At 45.8% G+C, this 16,607-nt stretch overlaps 1 protein-coding gene across 5 annotated transcripts in view; it reads left to right on the plus strand.

Annotated features, from left to right (window-relative positions):
* EYA2 (EYA transcriptional coactivator and phosphatase 2) overlaps positions 1-16,607 on the plus strand; it is a 272,328-nt gene that overhangs the window by 225,352 nt on the left and 30,369 nt on the right. For all 5 annotated transcript variants that reach the window (XM_060284864.1, XM_060284859.1, XM_060284860.1 and 2 more), the window contains one exon: positions 10,267-10,356. In XM_060284864.1, coding sequence (XP_060140847.1) covers positions 10,267-10,356 — 90 coding nt within the window. The remainder of the gene's footprint in view (positions 1-10,266; positions 10,357-16,607) is intronic.

Below are 16,607 nucleotides of genomic sequence, written 5' to 3' on the forward strand. Positions count from 1 at the left end.
TGTTGAAAGTGGCAAGATTTCAAATTTTTTATGGCTGAGTAATAGTCCAGTGTGTGTGTGTGTGTGTGTGTGTGTGTGTGTGTGTGTGTGTATCTGTATCCATTCAACGCATCTTTATCCATTCAACTGCCGATGGGCACTTAGCCTGCTGCCATATCTTGGCTGTTAGAAATTCTGAGGGCTTTAGTAGTAGTTCTGTACCAGAAACAGGGACAAAAACCAAATATATATTTTCTTATTATAAATCACAATATCAAACCGTCCCAAATACCACCTCCCCCCAATTATGATGACAAGCAAAAATGTGCCCCAAACTTCCAAACTACTCTCTAGAAGGAGGTGCCACCTTTGCTGAGAGCCACTGCTTTAAAACGTGGTATATGAGGTCATGTACCCAAAAGAGCAGCATTCTGTGATTTTTTGTTGTTGTTGTGTGCCGTGGTAGGTAGACAAATGACCCCCAAAAGACGTCCAGGTCCTAGTCTCCAGAACCTGTGAATGTTACCTTGTATGGCAAAAGAGACTTAGCAGGTGTGATTAATGTAATCACAGGGTCCTCTTAAGAGGGAGGCAGGAGATGAGAGTGGATAGGAGGAGATACGAGGTCAGCAGTAAGTGGCTATAGTGGAGAGACCAAAGCCAAGGAACACACGGTGGCCTCTAGAAGCTGAAAAAGACAAGGAAACTGATTCTGCTTGAAACCTCCCAAAGGAACACCTTGATTTTAGACTTCTGATCTCTAGAACTGTAAGAGAATAAATTGGTGTTGTTTCAAGCCACTAAGTTTGTGGTAATTTGTTACAGCAGCCATGAGAAACTAATATACATGCTTATCTTCATGGTTAACGTCCAGTGATGGTGAGTGCAACAGGCTTGCCACCTACGGTCATGATGACAAGTTTCTTTCTAAACTGCACGCATTTACTTTTTTTTTTTAAGTTGGGGGAGGGGTAGCTGAATTAAAGGAAAATACTAAGTTAACATAACACAGCTGCTCTCGGGCATGGGAAACTTGCAAAGGCGTTACAAGAATAGCCATGGTTTAGAAAATACCAGGTTAAGCTATTGCTTGGGAATTTCTAAGTGGGGAAAATTTTCTGATGGAAGATTCTGGACTCTGCTGCTTTTTGCTAATAATACCTGAGCACCAGGAGCAAGTCACATCACATGCATTATACTGCAGCAGCCCTAGGAAGGACTCGCTGCCTGTATTCAGGTGAGAACACTCAGGGCCAGGGAGGGCGAACATCTCAACCAAGGTCATGTCCCTGGGGAATGACAGTCCCAGGATTTGAACCCAGGTCCGGCTGACTCCACAGTTGATGTGCTCAACCACTTTGCTTCATGGAGCTTCTTGCCTGTGGCCACTTCCATGCACACCTGGTGAATGGTGGGGGCAATCTGTGGTCGTCATTAGGGGGAAACCATTTGCTCCATTAGGATGACGCTTGTGTAAAGGAGAGACTGTGGCTCTAAGACCAGATAATAAGTCGGACACTTCCCTGCACTTGACTTAACATCACCTTGGGGTTCGGAGAGTAAGAGGAGCCATCAAAAGAGAAGACAGTCAGGGTTCCCTGATGGCGCAGCGGTTGAGAGTCCGCCTGCCGATGCAGGGGACACGGGTTCGTGCCCCGGTCCGGGAAGATCCCACATGCCGCGGAGCGGCTGGGCCCGTGAGCCATGGCCGCTGAGCCTGCGCGTCCGGAGCCTGTGCTCCGCAACGGGAGAGGCCACAACAGTGAGAGGCCCGCGTACCACAAAAAAAAAAAAAAAAAAAGAGAAGACAGTCTTCTGAAGTGCTCCCTGGCAAGGCTCAATCATTGCTAAGATTTGTAGAAGCACTTGAACTTGCCCATGGCCGTTGCCAGTTGGAAGTACCTGTTTTTGTACAGACACCGGAAAGTTGTGAGCAGAGTCAAGAATCTTTTGAGTATAAGCAACAGAAACTCAATGCACATTAGTTTAAGCCAAAAAGGAAAATGTATAACCAAAATATCTAGAAGTAGACTTTGGGAACAGCGGGATCTGATCCCCCAATAATTTCATATGAACCTGTGTGTGTTGTCAGTAAGGCTCTGCCAGTTTGGTGACAGAGATGGCTGCCAGCATCCTCCAGTTTAGGTTCTCCCAGCTCAGCCACCTCAGGGGTAAGAAGGTGCCCAGTAGTTATAGCTGACATCCTAGGGCCAACTCTGCTTGGCTCCCATTGGCCACATGACCATCCCTGAACCAGTCACTATGATTCTGACCAGACCTAGGTTATGAGATCACCCTGGAAGGCCAATAATGGGTATTATTTTTACTAAAACTTATGAACTGCTAATTTACAGATATGAAGGTTCATTCCCGGAGAGATTAGGTATCTCCACAGTATCATGCTGCCTCTTTTGTTAACCAGTTGGTGTTTTTTCAAAGTGTCTAATAAAGACACTGTGTTGGGGGCCCCCCAAACCACCGTCAGGCTTGATGAGTTGCTAGAAGGACTCACAGGACTCAGAAGAGCTATTATACTCATGGTTACAGTTTTTTACTGTAAAAGGATACAGATTAAAATCAGCGAAGGGAAAGGCACATGGAATGAAGTCCAGGAAAAACCCGGTCCAGCCTTCCAGGTGTCCTCTCCCAATGGAGCGCAGACAGTCCAGTTAATTCTCCCAGCACTGAGGTGTGATAGTTCGTGCCAAGTGTTGCCAACCAGGGAAGCTCACCTGAGCCTTGGTTTCCGGGGTCTTATTGGGTCAGTGATACAGGCATACAGCATCTGCACGGCAGACTCCAGCCCCTCAAACAAAAGCAGGCAGTCACCATAAATCACATTGTTAGCATAAACTATCTGATCAACTGGTACTGCTTGACCCAAGGGCTCAGAGCTCATCCACCAGGAGCCAGCCAAGGACCAGTCTTGAAGTCAGGCCTTTCTTAGGAATATGCAGAGTTTGAGCAACCCAGGCCTGCTGAGTTAACCCTCTCCTGCACAGACAGCCTCCAGATCTTCACAGCAGGGATCCCCAGAGGAAATCAGCTCAAGTGGAGACCACCAGGTACTATAGAAGCTACTGCATCTAGATATTCCAGGGGGCAACGCACCTCTTCTTTCCAGTCACGTGACTGAGCCACGAAGTCAGGCACTTCCTCAGAGCAAAGAAGCATCATGGCATAACCAGAGGATAATGGAGTCTGGAGTCGGATCAGACCTGAATTCCAGCATCCCCCCACCCTTACACACACACACACACACACACACACACACACACATTCCAACAAAAATAGAAGTTCATCATTACGCATATGATGTACTCTGATATTTTGTCATCTATTCTAGAGATTGGCAAACTTCTTCTGTGAAAGTATGATAAATATTTTAGGCTTTAGGCTAGGCTCTGTAGCAGCTATCAGCTCTGCCACTGTAGCACAAAAGCAGCCATAAACATTAAGTGAACAAACAGGCATGGCTGTGTTCCAATAAAACTTTATTTACAAAAACAGGCAGTTTACTGACCCCTGGATTCTCTTGTATTTTTTTCTATCCTTTTTTTCTTTTTTAATGCTGGACATTTAAAGTAAATGTTCACTAACAGGTTTATAACCTAGACTTTGAAAATCTCATTTAATCTTTGTAACAACCCTATGAGTTAAGTAACCCCATTTTACAGATGAGAAACTGGGGCACATGGACATTAAGTAACTTGTACAAGGTCATCTAGTTGGTAAGAGGTGGAATTGGACTTGAACATAAGCAGTCTGGCTCAGAGCCCACACTGTTAACCTACTGCAAAGCACTCGATAAAGATCGGCTGTTATTATTATCCAGCCAGCTGTGAAAAAAAAACAAAAGACCACAGTCATATAAGTTGATTTCAAGATGAATTTGGGGTGAGCCTTTCTTCTGTTCAAAGGGTTGTGATGCTGAATAAATAGTGTGTGGATCTCACCTCTGAATTAAACATGGTAGAATTAAATGACGAATTAAACCATCTGCTACAAAAGCGTTATGTGCTTAAAATAGAAAACTTGGAAAATTCAGCAAAGGAAATTCTTTATTGGACAAATAGAGTTGTGATTCATTAAAAACAACTTTTCGGTTAAAAACGTGAACTCCGGGCTTCCCTGGTGGCGCAGTGGTTGGGGGTCCGCCTGCCGATGCAGGGGACGCGGGTTCGTGCCCCGGTCCGGGAGGATCCCACATGCCGCGGGGCGGCTGGGCCCGTGAGCCATGGCCGCTGAGCCTGCGCGTCCGGAGCCTGTGCTCCGGAACGGTAGAGGCCAAAAACAGTGAGAGGTCTGCGTACCGCAAAAAAAAAAAAAAAAAAAAAACGTGGACTCCTTTTGAAATGAAAATGGTTGCTTCCTAATCCACAGGGATTGGGAAGTAGCGCTCTTAAGAACATGGCTTAAACTGGAGAGCTTGTGTGTTGGGGGGTGATGGAGACACTTGACAGAAAACAGTTGCCATCATCTAAATTGATGCAAAGGTTGATTCAGATTTGAAACTTCCAGGAATCCACATCCCGTTTTCTTCATTCAGGTTTGTTGGACATCAGATTAATTTCGTTTTAGGAAAGACTTGCCCTCTCCCCTCCATCCAGGAAATACGGCCATACGTCACAAAATAACTTATTGATCTACTAGGCAGATCTCAGAGCGGCCCATATGGTGAATGTCCTCACCATCCTCCTCTAATTAAGAGAACCTCACCAAGAATGCGTGATAATTAGGTTACAGAGCTGCATCCAGGTCTACAGCATCTGTCTCTGGCGGGGGGGGGTGGGGGGGGGGGCGGGTTCCAAGGCTCAGAGCATCCTCATCAGCCTCCTAAATGCATGCGTGCATAGCCCACCTCGCCATCATCAAAACTGAACGCTGACAAATCTGTAGACCATTAGAGCACATTGAAAAAATCTGCAGCGCCTTATTCTGATTTGTACCTTCACGGGGAGAGCGCCACCCACAAACTCTTGAGTCAGACAAAGATGACATTCCATCCACCCGAACCCCACCAGCTCCCAGCACAGTCCTTTCAACAGACAAGTTACAAATTGAAGCCTGTTTTGGAAAAACGCCTCTTTTCTCAGTTCTCCATTCTGGTTTAAATGGATTGTTTTTTTAAGCACAATCTGTTTCTGCTGTTGCTTGTTTAGGAAATTAACCACTGATTTTTTTTTAATCCAAAGAGTATGTAATGATTAACAAAATGGTTTTCATGTGAGATGGTACTTGCATAAAGTACATCTTTAATAAAGTCCCATCTGATTTGGGGTGTTCCTGCTGGGTTTACAGAAGCAGGTTCTTTGTTTAAGGGGTGAGGAAGTGGACTGGGGGATTTTGATAATAACCAACTCTTGGGGAGTGCCTGCTGCATACTGGGCCCTGGGTTAGGGGGTTACACGTGTGCTACCTCATTTAGTCCTCCCTGCAGTGTTAGCCTGTAGCCTTTTATTAGCTGAAGAACACGGCATGAAGGCTCCCATATTTTAGGCTTTCTTTGACTGGAAGATGTGCTGGGTCAGATAGGGTGTCCTCCCGCTCCAAGCTGCACAGGGTAACTTAAGCCAACAGCCCAGGGTGGTGTGTTTATAGAGCATATTAGGGGCGTGTTCAGCGGGCAGCATGAGATGAAACCCATGTCTGTCATCCTGTCCTCACTCCAGCTGTCTTTCACATTAATTAATGCTGAGCCTCCACTATTTTTTTTTTTCTTCATTTCTCAGTCTTTACAACCCTGAAAAAAACATTTTCTCCTTGGATAGAGTGGTCTGGCCCAGAGTAACACTTTGTGTTACTTAACCCCTGGGACAGTTGTGCTTTTCATGGGCTATTCCAGACTTTTCCACCCCAGCACAACTAGTTTTTATCAAGTGTCTTGAAAAGAGGTCCCCCCTACATAGTTCAAAACAATCTAATAGGCAGCGTGCAAGCAGATTTTGGGAAAAGCTGAAATAAGAGAATGCTTAGGGAATAGTTGGGTATTCTCAAGGTTCTCCTCAGAAACTTCTGGGTGTCTTTAAGTTTTTGTTTCAATTTTTAATTATACAAGAAATGTTTGAATCCCTTCTCTTTAAAAAACGTTTAGAATATACTGGATAATACTAAAGTTCACTTTGATCATCACCTCAAATTCCTCTGTCTCCTCCTCTCTGCTTTCCGCAAGTAATTGCTGTTCTGACTCTGGGTATATCCTTGCAGATATTTACAAATATATAAGTGCCCATGGAAAATATGTAGTAACATTGTATATGTTTCTAATAAATGGTAATAACATGCAGTATATAACTTCCAGAAAACTTGCTTTCACTCAACTTTTTTTTTTTTGAGGCATCCTTGGTAATACATGGAGGTCTGGTTCATTTCTTTCCACTGAGTTTAGTTTTCCATTGTATGAATATTCTACATTTTATTTCTCTAATTTCCTTTGGCCGGACAGCTAAATTGTTTCCGAACTTTTGCTATTTACAGACAGTTCTGTAATGAACATCTTTTTACATGTCCCTTGTTCACAGGTATGGGTCTTTTTCCAGTTTAATATTTACTGTAGGGTAATATTACTTGAGTATGTTTCCTTTTATTTTTAATTTAGTTTTCTTTTTATCCAAGAAATCTATGCATAGAGTTTAAAATCCATAGAGTTCTCCAAAGGAAAGTATTACGAAAAACAGCAGGCCCCAGCAACTTTCCACCCACCCCCACCCCCACCCCCTCTTTCTGCGCAGAGGCAACAACTTTCAACTCTTGCTGACTCTTTGGGTCACCTCCAGATTTCTAAGTAACCTGCTTCTGTGACCACATCTTGATTTTTTTGTTTTTCTGTTTTAGGCATGGTCTCTGGCTTCCCAAACTGGAAGATAAGACTTTAGCTCTCTCTTCTCACCCTTGCCTTTATCACACACATGCACACTTTCTCTTCACATCCTCCCAATATCAGTAAGTCATAATTTCAGCTTTATCGATAGAGAGGATTTGGCTTCTTCTAACTATGCAAATACTTGTCATAGGTAAGCCATTTTGTCTACAATAATTACTTTTCCTGTTGTGTGCTGGCATGGGACCTGACATTTTTCTGAATAAATCCTTTCAGAGGATAAGTCTGGATGGCCCCTTCTTTTTTTTTTTTTTTTTTGCGGTACGCGGGCCTCTCACTGTTGCGGCCTCTCCCGTTGCAGAGCACAGGCTCCGGACGCGCAGGCTCAGCGGCCATGGCTCACGGGCCCAGACGCTCCGCGGCACGTGGGATCCTCCCAGACCGGGGCACAAACCCGCGTCCCCCGCATCGGCAGGCGGACTCCCAACCACTGCACCACCGGGGAAGCCCTGGCCCCTTCTTCTTGCTTCCTGTCTAGTACATGGAGGGCTGGGCACAGGTGGTTAGGTATACAAGCAGCCTCGCCAAGAAAGAATGTGCAATCCTGCAGAGGTGAAATGGTTTGGGTATGAGTAATGTGTGGAAACACCCCCAAACCCCTTTGCCAGGTCACACAACGATTCCCTGCTTGGCCCTGAAAAGTTTGTTTTCCCCTTTTTCTCTTCGTTATTCATGGAGCGCTCTACCCTGCGACTTCCAGCCAGGATCTGGAGTGCTAAGCTTTGGCTGTTGGGGCCCTAATGAGATGTTTCACCTAATGGCTGCGTTCCTGGGCTTGATTCTTCACAGTTGTGTGTGTGAAGCTGAGATCACCAGCTACGGGTTTTTTCCTTTTTTTTTTTTTTAAGGGTCAAGAAGGGTTTATGTCATTCATTATTTATTTTTATAATAGAAGTAATGCAGCCTCCCAGTAAAAAAATTCAGTGGGGAAAAGAAGTGTATGGAGTGACAGGTCAAGGCCCCCTTTACTCCTCTCTCAATCCTGGCCCTTCCAGCGCCTCCTCTGAAGCAGTGCTGCTCTGGAAGCAGATGACCTGGCTTCAGATCCCAGCACTTGCTAGCTGTGTGGCCTTGAGCAGGTTACTCGGTGAGCCTCTGTGCTCTCATCTATGAAATAGGAAAGTACTAGTGCTCACCTCAGAGAGTGTTGTGGGGATTAAATGAGTTAATACTTAGAGAGTGGCACAGAGAAATCACTTAATAGGTATCAACCAGGAATATTACTAAGTGTTGTCTCTCCTTTTAGACCAGTGGTTCTTTTTTTTTTTTAACATCTTTATTGGAGTATAATTGCTTTACAATGGTGTGTTAGTTTCTGCTGTATAACAAAGTGAATCAGTTATACATATAGATATGTTCCCATATCTCCTCCCTCTTGTGTCTCCCTCCCTCCCACCCTCCCTATCCCACCCCTCTAGGTGGTCACAAAGCACCGAGCTGATCTCCCTGTGCTATGCGGCTGCTTCCCACTAGCTAGCTATTTTCCGAGACCAGTGGTTCTTAACCTTGACTGCACATTGAAATCAAGTGGGAAGCTGTAAAGTTTCCTGGTGCCTGGATCCCACCCTTAGCCATTCTGATTTTATTGATCAGGGGTATGGCCTGAGCATCAGGATTTTTAAATGCTCCTCAGATCATCACAGTGGGCAGCCCGGGTTGAGAACCCTTGTGTGCCCTGTGCTCCATATTTTCCACGTGTATCAGTTGGAATAGGTGAGGTTACGCTGCAGTAAAAAACATCCCCCAAATCTCATCTACTTCTTTCTTTTTTAACTGGAGTACAATTGCTTTACAATCTCATCTACTTCTTATTTCTTGTATGTGTCCATTGTGGTCTGTTGCAGCTCTGACTCTCATCCTCTTTACTCTGGAACCCAAGCTAACCGAGTAGCTTTTATCTGGAACATTTAGCCTTGTGAAGTGGGAAGAGAGCATGGTGAACCATGCACTAGCTTTAGAGCTTCCAAGCAGAAGCAAAACATAACTTCTGCTCACGTTTCATTGGCCAAAGCAAGTCATATGGTCACATCTCAACAGGGAGCATCTATAAGGGGCCAGCAGCCTTCTTCTGCGGGGGGCCAGATAGTATTTTAGGATCTGTAAGGATCTGTCACAACTACTTACCTCTGCCTGCAAAGCACAAAAGCAACCGTAGACAATACACTGTTCAAAAATGTAAAAATCGCTCTTAGCTCGTGAGCCATTCAAAAACAGGCAGCAGGCCAGATCTGGCCCTCAGGCCATAGTTTGCCAGCCCCTGGTGTATATCATCTTCCTACAGGGAGAAGCTTTTCAGGATGGGACCCCAAATATGGGTAAAGAGTAATGCAGTCTACATGCTCTGTGTCTAGAAAAGAGAAGGAGACAGAGACAGAGGGAGAGAGAGTGGACCCTTTTATTGTACACTGTGTTTTACACACTATACTGTGATACAGCTTGCCTTTGATCCTTAATACTATTTTTCTGGATGCTTCTTTTATGTCAGGAGTTCTAGCATGACTCCATTTTTTTAATGGCTGCCTCGTTTTCCCGGGTATGGATGTACTACAGTGGGTTTCTTTGGTCTGGTTTGGCTGCATTGGGTCTTCATTGCTGCACGTGGGCTTTCTCTAGTTGCAGAGAGCGGGGGCTACTCTTCGATGCAGTGTGTGGGCTTCTCATTACGGTGGCTTCTCTTGTTGCGGAGCCCAGGCTCTAGGCACGTGGGCTTCAGTAGTTGCGGCGCATGGGCTCAGTAGTTGTGGCCCGCAGGCTCAGTAGTTGTGGCACACGGGATTGGTTGCTCTGCGATGTGTGGAATCTTCCTGGACCAGGGATCGAACCTGGGTCCCCTACATTGGCAGGCGGATTCTCAACCACTGCACCACCAGGGAAGTCCCCTACAGTGGGTTTTGTTTATATGCTTGTTTTCGTAGTTAATCCTCTCTTGTTAGATAAAAGTGTTTTTTTAAATAGCCGGAGGAGGAGGGCTATAGCCATAGAGCGATTGTTGTAAGGAGAGAACCAACATCCCAGCTCTCCCAGTAGTCTATACATAGTTTATACTGCTTTCCCTGAAATCACTCAGGCCTCCCTGGAAACACACATTCTCCAAGAGGCTCTCCTTTCCTACAGCCATTTCTGGTTCTTGCAACACTGAACACAGTTGCCATTCCAGGGGCATATTTGTGGGGGGAGGTTTAAACACTGACGAGGGTAGATAGAAATGATGAAAAAGTAGAAGTGAAATCTCAGAAGCTGTGCAACATTATCACCCTGACCCCACCCGGAGACACATCTTAGGCCGTGTGCTAGCCGCGCAGATGAGGACAGACCGGATCTGCCATTCAGGGGTGGGCCGGGAGGAGAGGAGGCTGAGACGACAATGACTCCACTTACTTGCGCTTTTCTCTGGTTCTTCCTAACAGGACACCACGGCGTCCGTGCGTATCGGCCTCATGATGGAAGAAATGATCTTCAACCTCGCAGATACACATCTGTTCTTCAATGACCTGGAGGTTTGGAATTGCTTGATTGCTCATTTCATTCCATAGTTGCTGTATTTAATCACCTGCATCTTGTTTGGGGGCAGAGGCACTGCCTTTTCTTTTTCCTTTTTTTTTTCCTTTTTCGTTTGGAGGCTAGAAACTTTTGCTCACAACCCCGAAGAAGGCACAAAACTGTGGCCAGCCATGGCTTATTGGAAACACACTTGACCGGATTCTCTCCCCACCTTCCCTCTCTATGGTTAATGGGCTTTTCTCTCTGCTCTAGTGGTGATGTCCACTGGCAGTTTTACTAATCCAATCAAGGCTGCGTAGTTTCTTCCTCCTGAAATTTGCTATTTAATAAAGTTTATTAAGACAAATTAGTACAGATCCTCCTGGGTCAGGAATAATTAGCAGTGGGCCAGGATGGAAGCTTTTAAAAACAATTTACATTCTCCTGAAAACATGTTTTACAAAGAGAGAGAGAGAGTGAGCGGTGGGGCCGCGCGGATTTAAAGTATCTGCTCCTGTGCCCCTAAGCAAGTAGCAAGGGAGATAGGAAAAAGGGGGAGAGCAGCTTCAGAAATAAATTTAATTCGTTTGTTTATACCCAGCCTGTGTCAGAAAGATTGGGGAAGAATTTCAAATAGAAAACATATTTAAAATAGAGCTACTAAAGCAAAAGCAAAGGAATTGAAAGCCATGTAATGAATAAGGGTGAGGCATTGTACCAGAAAAAGTCTGGCTCAGGCTAACTACAGCAGTTAAGTTGAGTCTCTCTGAGCTTCCCGGTAGACAAAGCAAGGAGGGAAATGCAGTGCACTACTTACCCCTAATGAAAGAGCAAGCAGCTTTCTCCAAGGTGAGGAAAGTTTTTTTGGTTGATAAGAGGATTAATGTGGGAATCTTCTAGCTTTGTAAATTATATTCTCGTTATTGGTTTAACAGATTGAAAAATAAAGGCAACCTAAAATAAAACTGCATGTAAAAGAACAATTCTATTTATCCTAGTAGGAATATTTTTTTCTTAGAATCTGGAAAAATCCCTGGGTACTCAACTGTGAAGTAGTAATATGAAGGCTATAAATTGCAAATCTGTCCTGGCCAACTGAGAGCATTACTCATTTATCGTCAGGAAAGGATACAGAGTTTCCTTCCCAGTCTGCAGTCCTAGAGTTCCAGAAAGGAAAATCCTTGCTGAAATGATCGATCTTGTGTTCCATCCAGCCTCAGCAAGCCGTTTGGGCCTCAGCCCTCCCATCTATGAAATGAGATTGAGGCTCTCTGCCCAACATCTTTTTCAAAGAGAGGATTGAGATAGAAACTTGCTGAGGAAGGGGACTTCCCTGGTGGTCCAGTGGGTAAGACTCCATGCTCCCAATGCAGGGGGCCGGGGTTCAATCCCTAGTCAGGGAACTAGATCCTGCATGCATGCTGCAACTAAGGCCCAGCACAGCCTAAATAAATAACTAAATATTAAAAAAAAAAAAACTTGCTGAGAAAGAAAGCTTTGGAGCAGTGGAGAATGCCAGTAGCATCAAGGCCCAAAACGATCTCTTTAGCCAAAAGCAATGTGCAAGCTCCCTTTACAAAGTCCTCTTATGTCTTGGGGGGAAAGAAGAGAGAACTTAAAGTTAAATTTTTAAATTAAAAAAAAAAACATGGCAATTGAATTCAGCAAGTATTATGGAGCCTAATATAGTAAAGACTCAGCTGATTGCACGTAGTAAAACCCAACCTGCTTTAGCAAAACATGGAAATTATTGGCCCTTGTATCTGAAAAGTCCAGGGTAGATGTAGTTTTTCCCTGTCTCCTGCTTAGAATGTCACTTCTGTGCGAGGAGGGACGTCTGTCTGAGTCACCCTAAAGCCCCAGGGACCAGGCAGTAAACAACCAAACAAATCCATAAACAAGCATGCTTGTGGTAGTGAAAAGGACGTGGAGAAAATAAAACAATCAGATGTGATAGTGAGTGTTGGGGGTGAGGGAGTAGGGTAAGGGAATAGCAGGGGGTCAGGGAAGGCATCTCCAGGACGTGGCACTTGAGCCAAGGCCTGAATGATGACAGGAACCAGCCAGGTGGAGACCAAGGGAGGTGGGATCAGCAGGTGCAAAGGCCCTGAGGTGAGAACTAGTGTGACATCATCAAGGATCGGCAAGAAGGACAGGTGAGTGCAGTGAGTGAGTGAAAGCAAGGGGGCGGCTGGGAGGGATGAGTCTGGAGAGGGAGGCATGAGCCAGACACGAGCCATAGACATCAGGGTTGGACAACCATGGGGCGAGGGAGCATGAAATGGGAAGAGCCACGTGACCTGATTAATGTTTTAAAATGACCACTCTGGTTGCTGCATGGAGATTAGGCAGTAGGACGGGAAAGGGGGACCAGCAAAGAGATACTTCCAAGCAAAAGATGAAAAACGGGTTGGATCAAGATGGAAAGAAGACGTGGGCTCCGGGAGAATGGCAGGAAAGCTGAGAGGCCTTGCTGACGGGTTGGATGTGGGGGATGAGAGGAGAGAGGAGCCCAGAGGGGCTCCTGGGCTTGGCCTGACCTGGGTGATGGTGCTGTTCTCTGTGGTGGGCAACACAGGGAAGATGGGAGACTCCATCCTTCTGTTGTGGGCACATGAGGTCGGAGGTGTCTGGGACACCCCAGTGACATACCAGATCGACAGACAGATACGCGGGTTTAAAGCTCTCGGGCAGTGACTGGCAGACACTTAGTAAGCACTTCGTCCGTCTTGTTGAACCTGAGGCTCAGAGCCAGGTATTTTCTGGACTGGTGTGTGTTCAAGCCCACGTCTTCAGAAGCTTGCCCCTCTGCTGTTCTGCGCTGACCGCAAAGTCAAAGTCGCACCTCTTGGGAAAGGATCTTAATTACCAGCTGGAGCTACTCAGGGAAGCCAGTTTGTTTTTATTCTCTACATTTTTTTCCAAAATGTCCCCAGTGCCAGAAGCCCCGAGGGCACCTCAGCAGAATTGAAACCATGTTATACGATGCAGAAGTTAAGACACAAGCGAACGCATATGGCTTGCTGGTGCAGGGAGCCCCCGTCAAAATCTGAAGGGCAGCCCGGTGGAGCTCCCCAGGGAGGTCCTTCGGGGCTGGAGCCCGGCTCCGGCACGGATGGTCAGATGATGGGGTTTAGGGAACGAAGTCAGATCCCCTTCTGCTCTGAGCCTGCAGTGCCATCTCTAAATAAGGAGATCAGCTCCCACAAGCAACAGCAATTTATGGAGAGTTTATCATTCACCAGGCCCTGCTCTAAGCGCTGTGGATTCAGTGGCAAAAAAAACGAAAATAAAACACAGCAAGATTCCCCCACCCTGGAGGCCACTGACCTTCCAGTTGGGGAAGCAGACCATAAACAATTGAATATAAAATGTCAGCTAAAGTGCTCCAAAGAGAGGCCAGCAGAGCCGGAGGAGATGGTCACAGGGACTGTTTTCCTTAGTAAAACCAGGTAAGGCTTCTGTGACACTGGAGCAGAGACCGGAAGGAGGTAAGGGAGAGGACCACGTGGGCATCTAGGCAGAAAGTGTACCAGACAGAGAGAACAGCAGTGCAGAGGCCCTGGGGCATGGTCAGAGTTGGCAAGTTCCAGGAACAGGAAGGAGAGCCCAGTGCAGCTAGAGCAAAAGAGCAGGAAGGACTGTGGAGGGCATTTTGGGGGAGGGGAGACAGATCACGTGGGGCCTCTGGGCCATCATAAGGCTCTGGGTAACATTCTAACAGTGACCAGAAGCTATTGGAGGATTTAGAGCAGGAGAGCAACATGACCTGACTCACTGTTCAGAGGCTCCCTCTGGCTGCCGGGTGGAGAACAGACCAAAGGGGGCAATGGTGGAAGCAGGTGTTTGCATTAGATCGTTCCCGGACTGAAAGGTGAAAGTGCTCATGGGGCAGGGATTCCATGAGGAGGACTGGTCAGAGACAAAGTAGGTGTCAAGTTCAGCTGTATCTCAGGACTGTAGGGATGCGTGTCCAGAGTTTACGGCAAGTGTCTGCTAATCAGTTCAGTCTGCCTTTGAGTCCTGGCTCCACCATCTCCTGGCTGTGTGACCTGTGCAAGTCACTCCACCTCCTTTGAACCTCAGTTTCCTCATCTGTTAAATGGGTAGAAGAAAAGCCCCTAACTTCCAGGGTCGTCAGGATGATGGGAGATACACGGAAGCAGTCAGCAGAGAGCCTGGCACACGGTACATGCCCAAGAGATGGGCCTCCCCACCAGAGGGCTGCATGTGCCACTGGGACTGTGCAAAGGGGGTTTACATGGTACAGGGGCAAATTGTTTAATTTAAATCATTATATGTTTATTGTATGATGAGCTAGAAAAGGTAACTAGGTTGCCCAATCCCCGATTTTACCATAATTCATAACAATACATGTAATGCAGAGATAGGGCAAAGATTATGACAGTGGTGAGCAACCTGGCCCTAAATGACAGCAAGTTGCTGGAGTTTGGGCATAAATATTGACAATTACCCGGCCAACTTGCCTTTGTGCGAGGGCTACTTCTTTTGCAGTAAAATCCAGGGCAGAGGATCCTCATCTGAAATGTCAGCTGGGTTGTGGAGCAAGGGGGGAGGTTTGATTGAAATTCACACACCTGCCGCTTGGGAGCTCATAAAAGCATCCTCGGGCTCACTGAACTGCGCATGTGCCACTGCCAAAGCCAGGCCGGACCCGGCTGAGTGGAGGTGCCGGGGAGCACAGTCCTCTTGGGTTTGATTTCGGGGCTCAGTGTGCAGCGGGGGAGGCGATGCCATCCATACTCGTGGCCCCTGCGTAAAGAGGTGAGTGGGGGAAAGCAGGGCAGATTCAGGCGAGGGACAGCCCCGTCCTCGCTTTCCCGTCTTCCCTCGTTCTCAGAGCGCAGGCTCTCGATATCTGCAACCTTATTATCGTCAAGTGGAGAAGGGTGAGTTTGGAAATGGGGAGGGAAGTGTGGGTTATCACACGAAGGGGAAGAACTGTCGGCTCCTAGCAGTCGGGGCCAGGGGTGCCACGTAACCCAGTACTTTGTACAGCCTTGTACAACGAGGAATCATCCCCCGCAAAATGCCAGGGGCACCCCGTTGAGAAACGCTGCACCAAGCCCTTGAGAGTAGTCAGTCAGCTGCACCGTATTTACGGATCACCTAGCGTACAGCACAGTGCAGGCTTCATGTAACTTGCTTTTACTTGAAAAAAAATTTTTTTGTTGTTAAATTTACAGTTTTTCTCTTATTAGTGTTTTGGGGGGAAATGACTAGCACATTATGCCAGTGATTTCATAGGTGATATTGCTCAGGATGAAACTAAGGTTTTATTTTTTGTTTGTTTTATTGAAGTATAGTTGATTCACAATGTTGTGTTAGTTTCTGGTGTAGAGCAAAGTGATTCAGTTATACATATATATTTTTGCATATTCTTTTCCATTATGGTTTATTATAGGATATTGAATATAGTTCCCTGTGCTACACATAAATCCTTGTTGTTTAATTTATATATAGTGGTGTGTATCTGTTAATCCCAAACTCCTAATTTATCCCCCCGTTTCCCTTTGGTGACTACATGTTTGTGTTCTGTCAGTATGTCTGTGAGTCTGTTTCTCTTTTGTCAATAAGTTCATTTGTGTCATACTTTGGATTCCACGTATAAGTGACGTCATATGGTATTTGTCTCTTTCTGACTTACTTCGCTTAGTATGACAATCTCTAGATCCATCCATGTTGCTGCAAATGGCATTATTTCATTCTTTTTTATGGCTGAGTAGTATTCCATTGTAGATATGTGCCACATCTTCTTTAGCCATTCATCTGTTGATGGACACTTAGGTTGCTTCCATGTCTTGGCTGTTGTAAATAGTGCTGCAGTGAACATTGGGGTGCATGTGTCTTTTCAAATGAAGAGTTTTCTCCAATACATGCGCAGGAGTGGGATTGCTGGGTCATATGGCAACTCAATTTTTAGTTTTTTAAGGAACCTCCATACTGTTCTCCATCGTGGCTGCACCAATTTACATTCCCACCGACAGCGCAGGAGGGTTCCCTTTTCTCCACACCCTCTCCAGCATTTGTTTTTTGTAGACTCTTTAATGATGGCCACTCTGACCAGTGTGAGGTGATCCCTCATTGTAGTTTATGTTTCCCTAATAATTAGAAGGTATGGTTTTAAATGTTTAAAAAGGAAAGTTGATTGAAAGGGGTATGATAGGGTGCATCACAAATAGTAGTGGTGAATATTGTTTGAGAAATTGTCTCAGTGTTATCAGTTATGGTTCAGTAATTTAAATCT

The sequence above is a fragment of the Globicephala melas genome, chromosome 15 (assembly GCF_963455315.2).
Source record: "Globicephala melas chromosome 15, mGloMel1.2, whole genome shotgun sequence".
Classification (NCBI taxonomy): domain Eukaryota; kingdom Metazoa; phylum Chordata; class Mammalia; order Artiodactyla; family Delphinidae; genus Globicephala; species Globicephala melas.